Source organism: Rattus norvegicus, chromosome 20, assembly GCF_036323735.1.
Source record: "Rattus norvegicus strain BN/NHsdMcwi chromosome 20, GRCr8, whole genome shotgun sequence".
Classification (NCBI taxonomy): domain Eukaryota; kingdom Metazoa; phylum Chordata; class Mammalia; order Rodentia; family Muridae; genus Rattus; species Rattus norvegicus.
Genome location: NC_086038.1, coordinates 27,503,675 through 27,525,280, shown reverse-complemented (window position 1 = coordinate 27,525,280; position 21,606 = coordinate 27,503,675). Strand labels below are relative to the sequence as shown.

General features: G+C 44.8%; 1 protein-coding gene and 1 long non-coding RNA gene across 7 annotated transcripts in view; one reads left to right on the top strand and one right to left on the bottom strand.

The window, feature by feature from the left end:
* Sh3rf3 (SH3 domain containing ring finger 3) overlaps positions 1-21,606 on the bottom strand; it is a 335,379-nt gene that overhangs the window by 117,035 nt on the left and 196,738 nt on the right. For all 6 annotated transcript variants that reach the window (XR_010061102.1, XM_017601803.3, XM_039099198.2 and 3 more), the window contains exon 3: positions 6,832-6,927. Coding sequence is in view for 5 of the 6 variants with exons in the window: in XM_017601803.3 (XP_017457292.1) it covers positions 6,832-6,927 (96 nt within the window). In the remaining variant the exon portion in view is untranslated. The remainder of the gene's footprint in view (positions 1-6,831; positions 6,928-21,606) is intronic.
* On the top strand, positions 1,033-9,552 carry LOC134483911 (uncharacterized). The gene is made up of 3 exons (XR_010061104.1): positions 1,033-2,117; positions 7,666-7,732; positions 8,615-9,552. It is a non-coding gene; the product is annotated as an uncharacterized LOC134483911 (long non-coding RNA).

Sequence of the window (21,606 nt, the reverse complement as noted above, 5' to 3'; positions counted from 1 at the left end):
TGATGTTGAGCAAAGTTAAGTCACATGCACAACGGAAAGAGTTAAATGATCTCACCCACAACAGGAGCTTATCAAGGGAGTTAAATATAATAGAGAAGAAAGCAATGGTTACACGACTGGAGGAGAAAATGTGTCACAAGATACAAAGTAGCAAACTGCAGTGCAGGCAAGCCAAAGAGCTAAGGCGGAACAGGAGCACTGTGGTTCCTAACGGCTGTAGAATCACGCTAAGGACTTCTGTAGCCGGAGTAAACTGCAGCTGTCCTTGCCAAAGGGAACAGGAGTAACAATGTGAGCTGATGGATGAGCTAATTCATTCCACCATAGTAACAACTTAACTGCATAAGCATCCTATAAGATGTTACATACCTCAAATATGCAGTGAAATTTGCTTTTGAAAACGTTGGTGATGCTCCCTCTGCCCATCTCCAACTGAAGATTTAGTCGCCAAGAAGGCAGTCTTACTCTGAAGTTCTGGGACCAAGTCAGCATAGGCTTATAGCGAAGTAGAAAGGGACTGATGCAGGCTACCCACCATAGGGTTGATAATCCAGCCACAAAAGGATTCCTCATAGAGATCCCTGACAGAAGCTGTGCTTGGGAACCTAACACCAGCTGAGGTGCCTGGATGAGGTCAGTCTGTGACTTCTCAACAAGAAGACATACTGTCTCCATTATCCTGTGCTGTTCTCAGGTTAGATGGTGGACAGGGAGTGTACACAGACAAGGAAGGGCATTCATGAAAGGTGTTGCAAATTCTTTAACCTCACTGTGTACTAAGGTGATTGCCAGAATGGGATAGTTGGGAGTTACAGGGGGTGGTTCGCAAGTCACACAGCTAAGGAACATGGTTTCAGGAGGAGAGGTGTGTATTATTAAGCGGGGAAGTTCACAAAGGTGTGGACTGAGGAAACCCTAGTGGGCTTGGGGGAGGGAGGTGACAAGCACTGCCTAGGTATGCTGTATGGGGGCCAGAAGCCTTCACTGCACTGGGGGAGTCAGGCAGGTAGTAGATCAGGATAGCCCATGGAAGATAGCTCTGAACTAGAGTCACAGTGAGGGAGGAGAGTGGCAAGAAGCAAGCGTAAAAACAGCCCCACCTTCACACTCTTGAGTGTCATTACTTTTACTACTGTCCCCGTGAGTGCCCTGTCCTGGTAAGCACATCTGTTCATTGGGGTGGCTCTGAGATTTGAGGACAGGTGGAGTTGGTTTGCAGCTATGAAGAAAGTCTCGGAGAGCACCCTGAAAGCCTTGTGCAGTGCGAGGACAGAATCCAGGATGAGATGTGTGGGGTTTATAGTGTCAGACACATGGCAGGCACACTAACTTCCCACAGCTGAGCCCAGCAACATACTCTAAGCTTTGTCTCTTGAAGAATACTTGCATAAGCCTCTTCCTTTCCCTTTCCAAATCTAAAACTGTTGTGTTTACAAAAAGACCAAGAGAGGGGGATATGTTCTATGGAGGGCTGAGGAAAGGGGGTACCTCAGCGGGCCCATGCTGAGACATCCCTTCCCCCCACAGGACCAGCACAAGACGGTATAGTATAGAATAGAGTTTATTTAGGGAATGGGGAGGGGAGGAGAGGGTGGAGAGAAGAGGCTGGCCATGAGCACTTGGAGAGAAGCGGGGAGGGGAATGGGGAGAGAAGGAACAAAGGGGCAAGAGAGAGCAAGAGGAGTAAGGAAGGGGCAAGCAGGCCCTTTTATAATGTCAGGCATACTAGGCTGTTGCCAGGCAACTATTGGTGGAGCATACCTGGCTATTGCCAGGTAACTGTGGGGGTGGAGATTAGAATGCTAACAAAAACAACTTGGCAATCACAGTTACACACTGGCTAGTGGATTACAGGGATATACTCTTCTTGAACCAAATGCCTTGTCTTGTCAATGAAATGTTCATACCCATCCCAACAATCCACTTCTCTAATGATCAACAGACACCAGGAATACTGGTCTATCTACATCTATAACAACTTCTCTTTATCTAAAGCTGAGTGCATGTGCCATGCGCCCAAGACCCATGGTTGTTCTGCCAGACTAGGAAAGCCCTGAATTAGCATCCATCTCTCCAGTCTCGAGTCTCCTAGAGGAATTTACATTTGGAGTCTACCGGTAAAGTGCAAGGCTTGGGGGTGGCATCAGTGGACAGGGGATGCTTGCCAGGTTAGGTGGGTTGTGGAAGCTCAAACCTTGGGAGCTATACCATGGAGCTTCACTTAACCCTTTAGTCCTCAAGAGCGTTGGTGCCCCATCTGTGTTCAAGTTAGAAGCCATTGGTGGGTGAGGATAAAGGGTTCCAGATGGTGTATTATCTTACAATGAGTTTCTAGGAATATACTGAGCTTCTTAGTAAAGACTTGATCAAAAACAGTCAGCAGTTATTCCTCACAGTTGGGCTAGCACTGTAACAGCACTCTCCCAGCTCTCAGGCCTTCTGAGCAAGGCTGGAAGAGGCAGTGTCTCCAGTTCTAAAACCCTTCGCATGTGGCCTGAGTCACTCGCATCTCAAGTTCTAGATTGTAGATGGCCTGTGGCCTGACTTCTCAGCCTCCAGACCTGCACAGTCCTTTCCTTGATAAACATCCTTTTGAGCATTTATATAGCAATCTCTTCAGAGAAACATGACTCTCACACAACCTCTCTTGAGCTTCCTCCCTGAAAATGGTCGGAAAATTAACAACTCAAAAGACGGAAATGACAAGCGCTACCAGATGGCAAATATCAGAATATCACGGTGCCACAGAGCATGCCCCAAATCACAGCTGCAGAGCAAGGCTTTTTCTCACTGGGAAGACTATGTTTAGAGGCAGGAGTTCAAAATAACATCCCCACTTTATAGTGGATGAAGTGATGAGCTACTATGTCTCACAAGAGGATGAACCCAAACTAGTAGGCAGCTGACTGGAGTTCAAACGCCTAGCGATGCAATCTAGAGCTGACACTGGGACCACCATACAGGAAGGAGACAGTTGCCATTAGTAACGTTTACTTTGGGACTGATTACATCTATTTAAGCTTAATCATGAGTTCAGTTTTGCTACCATTAATTTTTTCTTCAGAATCTATAAATAGTACCAGAAGTTTCCCATACACCACACAGGATGTGTTTAACACCCAGATGTAGCATATCAGATCAAGGGGTTGGGTCTGGTGAGATCTGGCCTACTCCTGTGTGTTCCTCTCTGCTCTGGGATGAGGAGGCTGCCACTCCTTGGAGCTGGTTTCTCCTCAGTCTCTTTCTACCTGAAGTACAGTGCTGATGAAAGGCACTGCAGGTGTTCTAGACATCCGGTCTCCAGAAGACTTGGGTGGGTGAGTCTCACAAAGTTAACATAGTTGGTCACAGGCTACACTTCTAATGTAGAGGTGAAGAGTGGGAGACACACTCAGGTGGGTCCATGCCTGAAGCCCATGGTGTCTTAGCTAGCTGAGGGCTAGGCTGAGATCTGTGGCCACGCTAGTTTGGAGCCCTGTAAAAAGGGACTGTGCTGGATAGGGGTCTTTGGGTGGGTGCTCAGGCTAGAGGGCAGGGCTAAGACTCTGACTAGTTAACTAGAGTTCTTCAAAAGCAATCCTATGGTCCATTCAAACCATTCCGAGTCTTGACAGGGGTAGGAGGAATTCCTCTAAGTGGGGCATTTTACTTCTATTAACCACAAGCGCATTCTGTAAAACGAAGATGATGACACTACTCTGCCCCCTCCAGGAGTGAGGACATAGAAGGAAGGCCTTGCGTGACTAATGGTGAAGGATTCAGGCATCACCTTTTTACCTCTCAGATTCCCAGTGGAAGTGCACCATCCAGCTGTCATCTGATGTGAGAAGATGCTCTTGGTCAAGCCAATGTTCACAGCACTGCTAGCCAGTGATTCTCAACCTTCCTAATGCTGCAACCCTTTACTACAGTTCCTCTCATTGTCATGACTGTTGCCACGTCGTAACTGTAACTTTGCTACTGTCATGAATTGTAAATTCCTGTGTTTTCCAGTGGTCCTAGGTGACCCCCCTGTGAAAGGGTAGCTTGACCTCCAAAGAGGTTGTAACCCTTAGGCTAGGAGTAAAGGTCAAGGTGGCAATGCTGGGACCAGGGGTCATGGATGGGGCTAGGGCAGCAGCCAAAGAAGCTGGGAAGGATATGAGAAGTTCTGGGCAAGCAGAGAATGCACAGAGGCATCCCTGGGGCAGCTGGAGTGAGGGCTGCAGGGAGAGTGGCAGGGCGATTAGTTCTACAGTGCACAAGGAGCTATAGAGACAGGCCCTATCTTCTCAGAATAGGGCTGTTCAGGAGCACAGGTTGGACCAGCTTCAGCCATCCTGCAACCCCCCCCCCCCCGTGTTTGTCTGGTAAGCCTGGGCAAGAGCCAGCCACAGCAAGAGAACACAGTGCAGCTTGCCTTATATGCTATTATTCATTTAAGGTGCCCCATGGGCTCAGTATTACTGCCTAGATCCCGCACAGGAGGGCAAGGCCTGACATGAGTTTCTTGGTGAGCTGGCAGGGTTCTAGCCAGGCACTTGCACTCAAACCTGCTGTTGCTGTACACCAGGATGCCAGATGACGGAATGGCTTCCCAAAAGACCCTTTGTACTGCATGAATTGAGACATGTCTATGGTACAAGGTCATATCTCTTCATGATCATTAGGATTAGGGGACAAGGAACACACAGATACACCTGGTACATGGGCAGGTCAGAAGAAGGCACTGGATTCCTAATAACTGGAGTTTTAGATGGTTGTGAGCTGCCATGGGGGTGCTGTGAATAGAACCTAAGTCTTTTGGAAGAGCAACCAGTGCTATTAACCACTGAGCAACCCCTCTAGCCCCTTGAAGGCATTGAAAAGGGACTGCTCTGGAAACCAGATTACTGAAAAGCAGAGAGGTGGTAAGCTCAACCATCTGCTCTTTGAACCATCTCCCTGTAAACCTAGAAAGGCCTACAAAAGGCAAAGGGATCAAGTTTCGACCTGTGTCCCAGCTCTCGGTCTCCTTGGTATGTTCTTAGCCCCTTTCACAGAACAGGCAGACACAGCAGAGGTGCTATTTATCTGTGGTAGAGTGCCCATAAAGTTCTTTACTGAGTCATTTGGAAATGGAGCTAAAGGACAAGCACACACGCATCCCTGAGCATGCTACTTTATAACTGTAACAGTACCGGGACAGGATCAGGACTATCAGACCCCTTGGATGATCGCTGCATGGGTTCCTGGCTTCGTCCGGTTTTCTCTGCGTTTAGAGCCTTACAGTGCAGATTCCTCCAGGTGTTCAGTGAATAAATCTTTCCAGAAAATGTGAGCTTCAACCATACTACTCTTTTCCTTATGGAATAGTGTCCCATTGTATGTCACAGTATAACACATACAGCACACGGCACCTTCCAGAACCTAGAGGCTGGATCATTATTTTCTATGTCTTCGTTATTGGGATATAAGTTAAATACTAAGGAAGTATTTGACACTCAGTCGTGGACTTCAAGACTGCATGGCACACGACACTCATATGTCATCCCAAAGAGCAATACAGGGAGGAAGGTGCATCAGTGTGTAAAACCTGCAGGGGGCACTAAAGGCCACTGTAGGAATAACGGTATGGCCTTGAGACAGGGATGAGACATATGTGTGGACTGCCTGTCCCTGCTAAGGCAGGTCTTGGATCTCCTGGGCAGTCAATCCAAAGTAAATGTTATCTAGAATATTTAGGGAGGGCATTGGGGAGTGGGGAGAGCTGAGGCTTGGAAAGATACTGATGGCAAGATTGTAGAAGGTCTTGAATGCCAGGCGGAGCCATTAGGCCTTTACCCTGTGCACAGCCAAGACTTGTGAATGTTTCTAACTAATGTCCACCACATGCACAACCTGATGACCACATTCCCTGCCTGCCCTGCCTCTGGCTCTCAAGAACTTGTGCCTGCAGTCAGGAATGCCACACTAAGCTGAAGAAACCTGAGTCATTGGTGGGACACCATGTGGGATCAGAGAATGAAAGGCAAAGCCCAAAGCAGACCAGCTATGTTCCTCACAGCAGCAGGGGGCCCGGTGCCTTCCAGAACCTATAGTCTCTCTGATCATCTCAGAGTGCAGGTGTCATCATATTCTAATGTCCTCATTACTGGATGATAGGTTAAGTTCTGAGAAAATATTGGAATTCATTCTGAGCTTATAGGATTTCCCCAGTGGTCATCAATTAGAAAACATTTGGCCTACTCATGGACCACAAATGGCCTTGCAGAGACAAGTGTTGACACACCAAGATGGGCAGATACTCTTGGACAAATAGCCCAGGGTGGAGAGGCTCACATAGTCTCTGCTCAGCAGCTATCCTAAGGTGGCACCTGGACACCAAAAGGAACCAGGAAAGAAACAAATTAGCCCCGGGTTACCTCTGTGATGGACTCTTACTGGATGAGTTGACTATCAAGAATGCAAGGAGGGGGACATGGCCAGTGGTCGGCAGTGTTTCCCAGAGATCTGTGTGGGTGTTTGGGGAGATGCTGCCTCCCCCACAAACTCTGAGAAACTGTACAGTAGGATTCAAAAGCCTTAGACACAATGAGTAATGGGCCTAGATGTCTGAGAGAGGGTGGAGAAGGCTGTCTACCTTTGAACCCACAGGGAAGAGACAGCAGCCAGACCTGGGAGGAACGACTGAAAGTGGTCAGAAGAATCCTCATACACCAGGGCAGATTAGGAGAAACCTCCAGGAAGCAGGAGGCCTTACATGTGTGGGGAAGAAACTCCTCCTATTTCAGAAAGGGGCTCCTCCAGGTCCGGGCCCTGGATTCTGATAAATCAAACAACCATGGGATGCATGTGTGACAGCAACCTTACCTCCACGTACAGGAGAGGGAAGATGCCAATCTTGTCTCCCAGCATGCCTTCGGCCCAATTATCATCCACTCTCCGGATCACAGTTAAAACTTCATCCTGAACGTTCCAGAGCCCACCATGTGTGCGCAGGGAAAAGAAAATGAGAGCAGTTAGAACAAAGCCACTGAGGGGGAAAGATGAAGGGGAGCACGTCACGGTCAGACGCTCACATGTGACATAACCTTCCCTCCACTTCAGTCATAATCTTACTTCTACCCTCACTTCCATGTCACTCCATCTGATCATAATTGCGAATAGTCCCCAGATAAAACGTCTAACAATTTACTGTATATCAGTGTTTTAAAATAAAGGTGCTTAATATTTATTTAATGGAATAAAAAATTGCTTCAGGTAAGGATAAATTCACCCATTCCATTTAAAATTCTAATATAAGTGTTTTTAAATTTCTGACTCTATATTGAAGAGGGAGGAGGAGGAGGAGGAAGAAGAAGAGGGGAAGGGGCAGGGGAGGGGAAGGAGGGAGGAAGAGGGGAGGGAAGAGGAAGAGGGGGAAGAAAGGAGGGAGAGGGGAAGAAGAGGAAGAGAGGGAGGAGGAACGGGGAGAAGGAGGAAAAGGAAGAAGAGGAGGAGGAAGAGGAGGAAAAGGAGAAGGAGGGAGGAGGAGGAAGAGGGGGGAGGAAGAAGAGGAGGAGGGGGAAGAGGAGGAGGGGGAAGAAGGGAGGAAGAGGAGGGAAGGGGAGGGAGGAGAGGAGGCGGGAGGAAAAACAGCTCTACCACACTTAAAGTTGTAAGTATATAAAGCTTTGTGTTCTTTTACATCCTTTGGCGTATCAGACACAGTAAGTGTATGTATTCAAAGTGGAAAGAGACGGAGAGACGGAAAGAGATGAACATGGAAGAGGTGGGTGTCTCAGGAGGGGGTGGGTGTCTCAGGAGGGGGTGGGTGTCTCAGGAGACAGGTGGGTGTCTCAGGAGGGGGTGGGTGTCTCAGGAGACAGGTGGGTGTATCAGGAGGGGGTGGGTGTCTCAGGAGGGGGTGGGTGTCTCAGGAGGGGGGTGGGTGTCTCAGGAGGGGGGTGGGTGTCTCAGGAGGGGGTGGGTGTCTCAGGAGGGGGTGGGTGTCTCAGGAGGGGGTGGGTGTCTCAGGAGGGGGTGAGTGTCTCAGGAGGGGGTGGGTGTCTCAGGAGGGGTGGGTGTCTCAGGAGGGGGTGGGTGTCTCAGGAGGGGTGGGTGTCTCAGGAGGGGGTGGGTGTCTCAGGAGGGGAGTGGGTGTCTCAGGAGGGGGTAGTGACTCAGAAGGTGGGTGTTTCAGGATGGAGGGAGGTGTCTCAGGGAGGTAAGGCTGGGACAGAGGCTGGTGGTGAGGAAGCAGATTTTCTCAACTCATCCCCAGGCACCTGGAGCCTGAGGTAGGAAGGACAGGGGGTATGGTGACATGTGAATGCTGAAAGTCAAGGAGTGTGAGATGATTATGCATCAGCTTCTAGGAGGAGTGTACCTGCCCCAGGGACTCAAGGAGGATAGTGTCACACAGGAGAGTCTGACCATCAGTACTGACCCCAACCAACACTCTCCTGGGTTCATCTTTTAGCAGACAAGGAATATCTTAGAACCCCCACCACAAGCACATCTTGCCCAACTTTTTCCATCAAAACTTCAACAACCCTTGTCTTTGGGTATCTGCTGCAAGGCCAGATAGCCCAGTAGGAACTGTCATGTGTTAGGAGCTGGGGACCATTGATGCTTGAGGGAATAACACATGCTATTGTGCCTGCCTTCTCAGGGGGCCTACGCACTGTGAGTGGAGCAGTAAGCCAGGCTTTGTGGCATCCAGGTCAGAGGAATGGCACGTCAGGTGGGTCAGTGGACTGCAGAAGACTTTTGGAAAAGATGCTACACTCGAGGCTGTGGTGGCTGGAGGGGTACACACTTCAAGTGATCATCAAAGTCGGGGAGTTGTCTGTTGGGAGCTGGACATGACTTCAGAGGACCGAGGTCTGAGGACTTACAGATTCCATTAGCTCCGCTCCCCATGTGACCATGAGGTAGCCTGTAGGCTTCCCATGGTCATTTCTCATTTCCTCTGTTCCAACATTCAGTTTTCCAACAAGGAGCTGGGAAGGGAAGCTGGCTATATAAATGCATAGCCTTATACTTACTCATCCTAAGTAAAAACCCAGCCAGAGCGGATCAAAGACTTCAGTGTACTAGCTAACCTTTGAAGCTGCTGGAGGAAAGCTGAGAAAAGCACTTCAGAAACAGACACAAGGCAGGGCTTTCTGAGAAGACTCAAGTAACACAAAACAACCATGAGGACTGCAAAGGGGATTATACAAAATATAAATTCTTCTGCACAGTGATGAGACAATCTACCCAGTGGGAAAATCTCAGCCAACTACACACGCAACAGGGAATCAGTATCCAGAGTCTACAAGAATTCAGAACGTTAAATCCCAAGACATCAAGTCACGTGATCAACTAAGTATGTTTATGAATGGAACAGGAACATCTCAAAGGAAGAAATACAAATCGCCAACTGTGGGTATGGGGAACAGGAAGTCTCGGGGAAAGTGGAGACAGAGCCCACAAAGCCTAGGATTCAGACTCCAGAGACCAGCATCAGAGTGCAGAACTAAATTTGTTGTTTATTACATAAGCATATATGTCTTTTTAGCCACTTATGATATGTTTATGTATTTAAAAGCAAATCCTGGTACGACAGGTGTTGTTTAGCAGAATCTGACTCGTCTGTCCGGGAGCCTGTAGGGGAGGGCCCAATCCCCTGTGGAGATTTCCGTGAAGACAGGGAAAGCAGCCAGCCCTGGCCTACGATCCTTCATGTTGTCTCACTGGCATGCTGGGAGCCATGTCAGATCAGACACTGTACAGTGAATCAGGACCCTTCGAGAGCTGCAGGAGCCGTGGCACCTCACTCTGTGTCCCACTTCTTCCTCCACTGGGTTCATTTCTACGTCCCCCACAGCCAAGACATAAAGAAAAACAAACAAAAATGTTATCCTTAGCCATCAAGGTGAGAGAAGGAGGGAGGGGAGGGAGGAGGGAGGGAGGAACAAGGTGAAATGCATGCAGTGCCAGTGCAGGGGAAACAGAAGGGAAGACTGTCTAAGAGAGGACTGGGCCAAAGACAGAGAGGCCGGTAGATGAACAGGAGAAGCTGTGCTGAGAAAGAACCAAGGGCACTAGCACACATGCGCGAGACTGCCTCAGTGAAAACTGTTTCTCTGTACCCTGGTGCTCACTGAGGCCTAAAGAGGGTGACGGGTCCTCTGGAATTGCTGATACAGAAGGTCGTGAGCTGCCATGTGGGAACCAGGAATTGAACCTGGGTTCTCTGGAACAGCTAGTGTTCTTAACCTATTTCACTAAGCTATTTCTCCAGAAATCTAATTTTTCTTTTTTCTTCTTTGTTATCTGTCTCTGTGTCTATTTATTTGTCTGTCTACCCATCTATCCACCTACCTACCTACTACCTATTGTTGTTGTTGTTGTTGGTGGTGGTGGTGGTGGTATGTGCGTGCTTGCGCATGCTTGCGTGCTTTCTCTTTCCACTGTGAGAGTTCTGGGGATCAGATTCACATTCTTGGGCTCGCGGTTGGTCACCTTACACTTCTAGTCATGTGCCAGCATCTTCCAGAACTTACAGTTTCCAGGAGATTGATAGCCTGATTTTTCCATGATCTATGACTTCATCAATAGAGTCTTACTGTCGAAGTCTTGGGGTGACCAAGAACATAAGTAGTAGCTTGTAATATTTGGGGGCCCTCTGGGAACTCAGGAGCCAAAACCTGTAGAGATGACCTATTTGTGGCACCATAGTTTTTGCTAGCCTGCCATGTATGGTGGGGACATTGCTGCCCCCTGCAGGATAACTCCTTGTGTGTGTGTGAGTGTGTGTGTGTGAGTGTGTGTGTGAGTGTGTGTGTGTGTGTGTGTGTGTGTGTACACTATTGGAAGCTTCTGCAGAAGTACGTTTCCATATGATGCTTTTAAAGGTCTTTGGTGTTAGTTGTCCTCTCTTAGTCTCTCCTTCACCCTCCCACTCCCACCCACTTAACCCTCCCTGTTCTATTTGGCTCCCTTTACCCCAATGTGATTATATTTATCTCCCTTGAAAGCCCCTTCCCATGGCCCCTTACTAATTTCCTAAATTCAATAGGCATTCCACAGGAAACACACATACATGAAGATGCAAAGTTAACATCCACAGATGAGAAAAAAACCACGGAACATTTGTCTTACTGGGTCTCAGCTGCCTCCCTCATAATGGTTGCCGCTCCATCCATTTATCTGTGAATTTCATAATTTCACTTTTCTCAACAGATGAATAATTTCATTACATCCATCAGTTGATGGACATCTAGACTGTTTCTACTTCCTGGATACTGTGAATACAACAGCAACAAACATGGATGAGTGGGCCTCTCTGGAGTAGGATATGAAGTCCTGTAGGCATATGCTATACAATGGCTATGTAGGCATAGCTAGGCTATACAATAGACCTATTTCTAGCCTTTTCTACCCCCCTCTTGACATTTTGGCCTAACTCCCAGGAAGGAAGGGCTGATAAGTGCACAAGCATCACAGTCAGAGTTTCTAGCTTATGAAGACTTGGTCCCAGTCCTAGACCTCTCAAATGCATAGCACAGCCTGCTTCTTCACTCCCCCACCACATCACTAGGGCAACCTATGGTCATTCTCTTTCTGGAGCCCAATATGTCTGTCTATTGTGAGAAAATATCAAGGCATATAAAAAGACAACTAAAATCAAAACAGAAATCAAATGCTGGTCGGAAACCAAGCACCAGAGATGGCAGCTGATGGGACCAGACTGGGAATTTACAACAATCGTTAGGAAGATGCTCTAAGTTGCATGGGTAAAGCAGACAGCATGTAGGAGCAGATGGGCAATGTAAACACAGTAAGAGCCATAGAAGGAAGAACAAGAAAAGAAATGGCAGCTCTCAAAACTTAAGTGACAGAAACGAATACCACCTGATAGGTGCATGAAGTGACATGGGTACAAATCGCTAAGCTCCAGTAGGTCTCCCATGAAAACCTCCAGAATGTGAAAACCAAAAACATACACAAGACCTTTGCTACAACTAATAGACCAACAATGAGCCAACCAGACTAAAGCTATCTGAAATACTGAGTGAGAGATTCTCAACTCAAATGTCAGAGATGAAACCAAGCCAGATGCATTCCATAAAACTGTACATTGGCATACAACTTCAAACTAATGAAAGTAAAAGATAGAGAAAGAATCCAGAGAGCTTGGGGTATTTATCTGTAAAACAAAATAAAGTAAAAGGAATATTTGACTTTTTCAAAGTATGCAAGAAATAAGAGTGTGTGTGAGAGAGAGAACACGCAAGAGAAAGTGAGACAGAGACAGAGAGATAGTGAGAGAGACACACACATACAGAGAGAGAGGGGGGGATTCTTGGAATCTGAAATTATAAATTACTAACAAAGCCTGCAGGAATTATTATCCCACAGACTTGTCTGAGAAGAGATTATATAATCAAGGTCAGACACTTAACTCTGTATAAAACAGACAACAGTGACAGTGACATAAAGACTCCATGTTTCTTGTTCTTAATTAATCTGTTTAGTTTGTTCAGAGTAAGATGTGGTCTGAATGTCAATGCCTCCCACACTGTGTGTTTGTACACTTGGTCCAGCGCTGGTGACACTGTTTCAGAGGTTGTGACAGAGTTTCTGGAAGAAGTAGATCCCTTGGGTCCCGACTGCAGGTGAGATGTGACCAGCTACCTCATGTTCCTGCTGCTTTCTCTGCTACAATGGACTCTACTCCTTTGTGCTGTGAGCCAAGATGAACCCTTCCTCCCTCTGCTTCTTGTCAGATATTTGGTAACAGCAACAAGAAGGTTAGCTTATGCACAATAAAAATAATGTATTTAATTATTCCTGCTTGCATGTGTGTTTCTACAGCTATGCCTGCCTATGTGGAAAGAATTCATGCTATCAATGATGTGGGGATGAAAAGGATAAAGATTCTTTATTATAATGCCCTGCATGTTGCCCATGAAGCAGCACACCACTATTTAAAAATGGATTTGGGGGGCTGGGGATTTAGCTCAGTGGTAGAGTGCTTACCTAGGAAGCACAAGGCCCTGGGTTCGGTCCCCAGCTCCGAAAAAAAGAACTAAAAAAAAAAATGGATTTGGACCAGTTGTACATATATAGTGCAAACTATAAGACAGTCACTGAAAAGAATAATCAAAGAAATAGAGTTGGTTATGCTATGAAAGGAGAAAAATGGGCTCTGAAAAATGTTACTATGAGCTTCACTGAGTGAAAAGGATAGCAGAAGGAGGCAGGGGAGTCATCTAGGATAGGGAAGTTGAGTTAGTACTGACCTGGAAACTCCCCCCTTTGCCAGCTTTCATAGGGCTGGAGAGTGCAATATGTGCTACAAAGAGCAAAATGGAATCAGGAATCTTAATAGGTAGGTGTTAACTCCCGCAAGTTACACTGGCATAATAGTGACACAATTATCTTGGAAGTAGCCAACCACTCTCTGATTGACTCTGAGGCTACTCCATATCATGAAACTCATGCCTGGCCAAGATCCTTCACTCAGAGCTTAGGGTTTCTGTCTGCTTCTAGAGATGAACCAGTCCCACAGCTCTCTGTACCCAAATCCTTTGGGGGAGAGAGCTGGACTCTCAAAAGTACAGACATTCCTGAGAGCTCAGGGGAGACCTCCACTTCTGCTCACATTCCTAGCCAAAGAGGAACCTGCCTAGTGCTCTCTGTGCCCTTTGGGTACAGGAAACTAGGAACAGTAAGGGGTAGGACCCTTCTGATTTCTGCCTGTCCCCAGAGCTGAATGCTAGTCACCAGGAGCCCTGACACACCTGAAAGCAGAGGCAAGAGCAACTCTTCTGCTCCGAGTGACCTGCCTGGAGGCCTCAGGACACACAAAACCAGGAGCACTCTGGGATAGGACCCTCCCAATTTCTGCCTGAGCCTGGAGCTGAATCAGTCCCACAGCTCTCTGAACCCAGATCTGGCTGAACAAAACAACAACAACAACAACAAAAACAAAACAAAAAAACAAAACAAAAAAACAAAACAAAACAAAAAAACAGGTCTACAGGAGTGCTGACACACAGGCTTACAAGGGGGGATCAAGTCACTGTCAGAGACAGCAAGACAAGCAAAAATCAGAGACAACCTGATGGCAAGAGGCAAGCACAGGAACTTAAGAACAGAAACCAAGACTACTTGACATCATCAGAGCCCAGTTCTCCCACCAAAGTAAACACTGGATATCCCAAAACACATCTCATGATGATGTTAGAGGACTCTAAAGGAAGACATAAATAACTCCCTTAAAGAAATACAGGACAACACGGGTAAACAAGTAGAAGCCCTTAAAGAGGAAACTCAAAAATGCCTTATAGAATTACAGGAAAACACAACCAAACAGGTGTAGGAATTGAAGAAAACCATTCAGGATCTAAAAATGGAAATAGAAACAATAAAGAAAACACAAAGGGAGACAACCCTGGAGATAGAAAACCTAGGAAAGAGATCAGGAGTCATAGATGAAAGCATCACCAACAGAATATAAGAGATAGAAGAGAGAATCTCAGGGGCAGAAGAACTGTCAAAGAAAATGTAAAACACAAAAAGCTCCTAGCACAAAGCATCCAGGAAATCTAGAACGCAATGAGAAAGTCAAACCTAAGGATAATAGGTATAGAAGAGAGGGAAGACTCCTAACTTAAAGGGCCAGTAAATATCTTCAACAAAATTATAGAAGAAAACTTTTCTAACCTAAAAGAAAGAGATGCCCATAATCATACAAGAAGCCTGCAGAACACCATATAGAATGGACCAGAAGAGAAATTCCTCCCATCACATAATAGTCAAAACACCAAACACACAAAACAAAGAAAGAATATTAAAAGCAGTAAGGGGAAAAGGTCAAGTAATGTATAAAGGCAGACCTATCAGAATTACACTAGACTCCTCACCAGAGAATATGAAAGCCAGAAGATTCTGGGCCGATGTCATACAGGCCCTAAGAGAACACAAATGCCAGGCCACTATAGCTAGCAAAACTCTCAATTACCATAGATGGAGAAACCAAGATATTCTATGACAAAACTAAATTTACACAATACCTTTCCACAAACCCAGCTCTACAAAGAATAATAGAAAACTCCAACACAAGGAGGTTAATTATACCCTAGAACAAGCAAGAAAGTAATCTTCTTGCAAGAAAGAAGATTACTTTCTTGCTACAAACCCAAAAGAAAAGAGACACGCAAACATAATTCCACCTCTAACAACAAAAGTAACAGGAAACAGTAATCACTGTTCCTTAATACCTCTTAATATCAATGGACTCAATTCCCCAATAAAAAGACATAGATTAACAGACTGGATAGATAGATAGATAAAGAGGACCCAGCATTTTGCTGCATACAGGAAAAATACCTCAGTGACAGACAGATATTACCTCAGAGTAAAAGGCTGGAAAAAATTTTTTTCAAGCAAATGGTCCCAAGAAACAAGTTGGAGTAGCCATTCTAATATCCCGTAAAATTGACTTTCAACGAAAAGTTATCAGAAAAGATAAGGAAGCACACTACATATTCATCAAAGGAAAAATCCACCAAGATGAACTCTCAATCCTGAATATCTATGCTCCAAATGCAAGGGTACCTACATTTATAAAAGAAACCTTGATAAAGCTTAAAGCACACATTGCACCTCACACAATAATAGTGGGAAATTTCAACATCCCACTCTCATCAATGGACAGATCATGGAAACAGAAACTAAATAGAGACATAGAGAAACAGTAGTTATGAACCAAATAGATTTAACAAATATTTAGAGAACATTTCATCCTAAAACAAAAGAATATACCTTCTTCTCATTACCTCATGGTATCTTCTCCAAAATCGACCATATAATCAGTCACAAAGCAGGCCTCAACAAATACAAGAAGATTGAAATAATTCCATGCATCCTGTAAGATTACCACAGACTAAAGCTGGTCTTCAATAACAACAAAAACATCAGAAAAACCATATACACATAGAAGTTGAACAACACTCTACTCAATGATAACTTGGTCAAGGAAGAAAGAAAAAAGAAATTAAAGACTTTTTAGAATTTAATGAAAATGAAGGCACTTATGGGATACAATGAAAGCTGTACTAAGAGGAAAACTCACAGCTCTGAGTGCCTCCAAAAAGAAACAGGAGAGAGCATACATTGGTATCTCGACAGCACACCTAAAAACTCTAGAACAAAAGGAAGCAAATATACCCAGGAGTAGTAGATGGCAGGAAATAATCAAACTCAGGGCTGAAATCAACTAAGTAGAAACAAAAAGGGCTATATAAAGAATTAAAAAACCCAGGAACTGGTTTTTTGAAAAATCAACAAGATAGATAAATCCTTAGCCAGACTAACCAGAAGCCACAATTATGCTTATACCTAAACAACACGAAGACCCCTCAGTGAAAGAGAACTTCAGAATTATTCCCCTTATGAATATCAGTGAAAAAATACTCAATAAAATTCTCACAAACCAAATCCAAGAACACATCAAAATGATCATTCATCACGATCAAATAGGCTTCAGTCCAGAGATGCAGGGATGGTTCAATACATGGAAAACCATCAACGTAATCCACTATGTAAACAAACTCAAAGGAAAAAAACCACATGATCATCTCATTAGATGCTGAGAAAGCATGTGACAAAATTAAACACCCCTTCATGTTAAAAGTCCTGGAAAGATCAGGAATTCAAGGCCCATACCTAAACATAATAAAAGCAATATGCAGCAAGCCAGTAGCTAACATTAACTAAATGGAGAGAAACTTGAAGCAATCCCACTAAAATCAGGGACTAGACAAGGTTGCCCACTCTCTCCCTACTTATTGAAGACAATACTTAAAGTCCTAGCAGAGTAATCAGACAACAAATGGAGGTCAAAGGATACAAATTGGAAAAGAAGAAGTCAAAATATCACTATTTGCAGATGATATGATAGTGTACTTAAGAGACCTGAAGATTTCCATCAGAGAACTACTAAGCCTGATAAACAACTTCAGCAATGTGGCTGGGTATAAAATTAACTCAAACAAATCAGTAGCCTTCTTCTACTCAAAGGATAAACAGGCTGAGAAAGAAATTAGGAAAATGACACCCTTCACAATAGTTACTAATAACGTAAAAATACCTCAGTGTGAATCTAACCAAGCAAGTGAAAGATCTGTATGTCAAGAACTTCAAGTCTCTGAAGAAAGAAACTGAAGAAATCTCAGAAGATGGAAAGACCCCCCATGCTCATGGATTGCCATGAATGGCCATTTTGCCAAAAGTAATCTACAGAGTCAATGCAATCCCCATCAAAATTCCAACTCAGTTCTTCATAGAGTTAGAAAGAGCAATTTTCAAATTCATCTGGAATAACAAAAAACCTAGGATAGCAAAAACTGTACTCAACAATAAAAAGTCTTCTAGGGTAATCACCATCCCTGACCTCAAGCTGTATTACAGAGCAATAGCGATAAAAACTGTATAGTATTGGTACAGAGACAGAGCAAGTAGATCAGTGGAATAGAATTCACCCAGAAGTGAACTCACACACCAATGGTCATTTGATCTTTGACAAAGGAGCTTAAATAAATAAATAAATGAATAAGTGAAAAAAAGATAGCATTTTCAAAAAATGGTGCTGGTTCAACTGGAGGTCAGCATGTAGAAGAATGCAAATCAATCCATTCTTATTACCCTGTACAAAGCTCAAATTTAAGTGGATCTAGGACCTCCACATCAAGCCAGATACACTCAAACTAATAGAAGAAAAAGGGGGAAAGAGCCTTGAATGCATGGGCACTGGGAAATTTTTCCCGAACAGAACACCAATGGTTTATGCCTAAAATCAAGAATTGACAAATGGGACCTCATAAAATTGTAAAGCTTCTGTAAGGCAAAGGACACTGTCATTAGGACAAAGTGACAACCAACAGATTGGGAAAATATCTTTACCAATTGTACATCCCATAGAGGGCTAATATTCAATATATACAAAGAGCTCAAGAAGTTAGACTCCAAGAGAATCAAATAACCCTATTAAAAAAAAGGGATGTAGAGCTAAACAAAGAATTCTCAGCTGAGGAATATCAAATGCCTGAGAAGTACCTAAAGAAATGTTCAACATCCTTAGTCATCAGGGAAATGCATATCAAAACAACTCTGAGATTCCACCTCAGGTCAGTCAGAATGGCTAAGATCAAAAACTCAGGTGACAGCAGATGCTGGCGAGGATGCGGAGAAATATGAACACTCCTCCATTGTTGGTGGGACAACCACTCTGGAAATCAATCTGGAGGTTCCTCAGAAAAATGGATATAGCACTACCTGAGGACCCAGCTATGCCACTCCTGGGCATATACCCAAAAGATGCTCCAATATATATATAACAAGGACACGTGCTCCACTATGTTCATAGCATCCTCATTTATAATAGCCAGAAGCTGGAAAGAACTCAGACGCCCTTCAACAGAGGAATGGATATAGAAAATGTGGTACATCTACACAATGGAGTACTACTCAGCTATTAAAAACAATGACTTCATGAAATTCATAGGCAAATGGATGAAACTAGAAAATACCATCCTGAATGAGGTAACCCAATCATATAGTTAGTTACACATGGTATGCACTCACTGATAAGTGGATATGGAGTGAATCCATGAATGTGAAGTGCTCAGAACTGAACAGAACCTCTACACCATGCTGTCTCCCTGCAAAGTTCAGGGATCCATCACAGAAAAGTGGGGAGAATGATTTCCAAGATATAGGTAGTGAAAATCTGCTGTGAAAATGGTGTTTTCTAGATAACAACAGGGTCAAGTCACACAGGGACCCACGTGACCATATGCAAAAGACTTGCACAGGATCAAGCTGATTAAAATTGCAGTGTGGATGGGAGTGGGGCTCACACACACCTGCTACCTGAGAAGCAGCTGATGATGACTGACGACTGCTGGGAGGCAGAGCATCAGGGCAGCTTCAGTAGATGAGTGGCCATGCTAGTGAACTCAGCGGCTTTAGAACCAAAGAATGCATTGAGTTTGGAATGAATGTGGTAGTGAGGGTATTAGAGGGGTGGTAGAGGGTGGACAGAGTTGATCAAAACACAGGGTTTTAAAGTGCATAAAGGAAGAGTGATAAATAGCAAAGTTCAACAAATGTGGTAGAACTATATCCAGCCCCAACACTGTGCACTCTGAATATCAATAATGCTAGTGTACAAAGGAATAGAGGTAGCCCGAATGGGTCAAAAGTAAGGGGGTTGGGGATTTAGCTCAGTGGTAGAGCGCTTGCCTAGGAAGCGCAAGGCCCTGGGTTCGGTCCCCAGCTCCGAAAAAAAGAACCACAAAAAAAAAAAAAGTAAGACTTACCGGAGTGCTACCTACAGGAAACACTCTGAACATAAACACACAAATAGGTTAAAATAACTGAATAAAAAAATAAAAGCAAGCTAACAGTAATTTCAAAGATACTTCAGAAAACAGTCTTCAGGTGTTTAAGAAGAGCATTTTGTGTGATACTACACTGGAGAGATACGAACAAATGTCTACTCAACCCAGACAGACAACAGATCAAAGAAAGACTACTACCAAAGTCCAACTTGGTGAACCAATGAGTTGACTGGCATTATTTGCAGTAATATGAGAGACAGGTTACTTACAGAAGCACCACCTCCACATCCCAGAGAACTTTGTGGAAGACAACACAGAAAGACAGTAAAGCTGGAGGATGGCAAGGAGAGCATCAGAATGCTGTCTCTGGGTCACGGTGGGGCTACTGCACGCCTCAACGCCCAACAGCTGTGGCTATCTGCACAAGATTCTGCCAGCCACAACTCCAGCATGGGTTGGGAGTAATCTGGGCTACAACCCTAATTGAATAGCGATGGACAGCTCCTGGCAGAGGGAATATTCTTCTTCATTGGGGTGTAGCCACCGGTCTGTAGCTCTCCCTTCAGTGGCCTCATATCTTTGTACAATGGGCAGAATGAATCGGACTTAGCGAATCTGATTATTAAAACAGAAACAAGAGGATGTGAAGTTCAGAGGGCATTATATTGGGGGATTCAAGAGGAGAAATGGAGAGTAGATATGATTATAGTTCACTGGATACATGTGAGAAATCCTTCAAGAATGTATTTCAATTTTAAAACAATGGAGCAATCAAGCATTTCTCAGTGAAGGAAGGCAGTAGGAAGGGGAAGCAGGTAGTGGTGTTAGAACCACACCAGAAATCAGAGGAAAGCCATTGAGATGAGAAAAGCTCTGTGGCTGCAAAGAAGGGGGTGGGGGATAAAAACGTGGGGCCCACAGATTTTAAGACAGTGAAACATGATGTGTCATGGTGTGCTTGTGTTACATCTGCCCAACACCAAGACTGAAGTTCCACAGAAACAATGGCCACTAGTGGATACTGTCAAGACAGGCTCCACGATGGTAAAAACGTACCACCCCAAGGCTTTACTGATAACAGAGGAGGTGACATGGGAGGGATGTGGTACAGGAAACCTGTGTTTGCTCCCTTTTGTTATGAACTTAGAACTGCCCTAAACTCAAGTCTACCATTGAAGGAATAACTCACAGATCCACTAAACAATGAAAACCAATAAACAAAAACACCCCACAAAGAACTGATATGTATCTCATAAACAGGACACCGAAAATAGATTGAACACAAAAAAATTAAACTCTACTGGATTTTATTTATCTGAAGCTCAAGAGTAAACACCTTTCACCCGTCCTAAGCAGGCGTGAGGAGGAAGGTGGTGGTTGCGTGAAGGTGCCCAGCCTTGGTATCGTGCCATTCCTGACTAGGCGATAATTAGAAAGATACCATTAGGCTGCATAATTCTTATTCGTGTGTGTTTTGGGTTTGTTATTACATGAAATAGAAGAAATGGTCTTTGTGTCCTCCCCTGGAGAAAAGGAAACAGTCCACCCAGATTGGAAAAATCACACAACACCTTGAGAACGGCATCTAGTCTGAACACTTTCTCAAAGGGACATACATGCCACATGGGATAAGCCAACAGTCACATCAACAGTTTGGAACCAAGTCAAGTGTGAGCCCCAAGTCTGAGAAAGGAGAGCACCATGGAGCTGTGGTTCTGCCTTCCAGCGTGGATATCACAGTGTACTGAGGATCCAGGCATATCCTGGGTCACCCTGGGGAGCAGGATAGCAAGAAGGGATAAATCTATTGAGGGGCAAACTCAGTTCCAAAGAGAGACACAGTGCCTCTTAGACAGGGGATTTACCACCATTCCTAGTGTTTCTGTTTCCCTTTGCTGAGGCCAGCACATGGAAGCGTCTTTATTTTAAGTGGAGAGACCTCAGGCTGTGCCAGAGGACAGGAGAACAGCCTTGCTTATAGAGATGAGCACAACACAAGGTACAGACAAAATCATAGCCACTCATGTCAAGATGTCAGCTAAGGGCAAGCTGAGGTCTGCCATGGCTGAAACGACACTCTGGCAGCATCCCGTGGCAGCTGTCTATCCTGGCTCCGATGGCATTCTGACTCTTGTGCCTGTCTGGAAGCCCAGGAGAGTGACAGGATACAGAATGTTCATTTGTTTTCTTTATGGGACCGAGCTGAGAGACCACACAGAGCCAGTCATCTCTGCATGTGAAAGAACTCACTTTGCCTATAGATGTT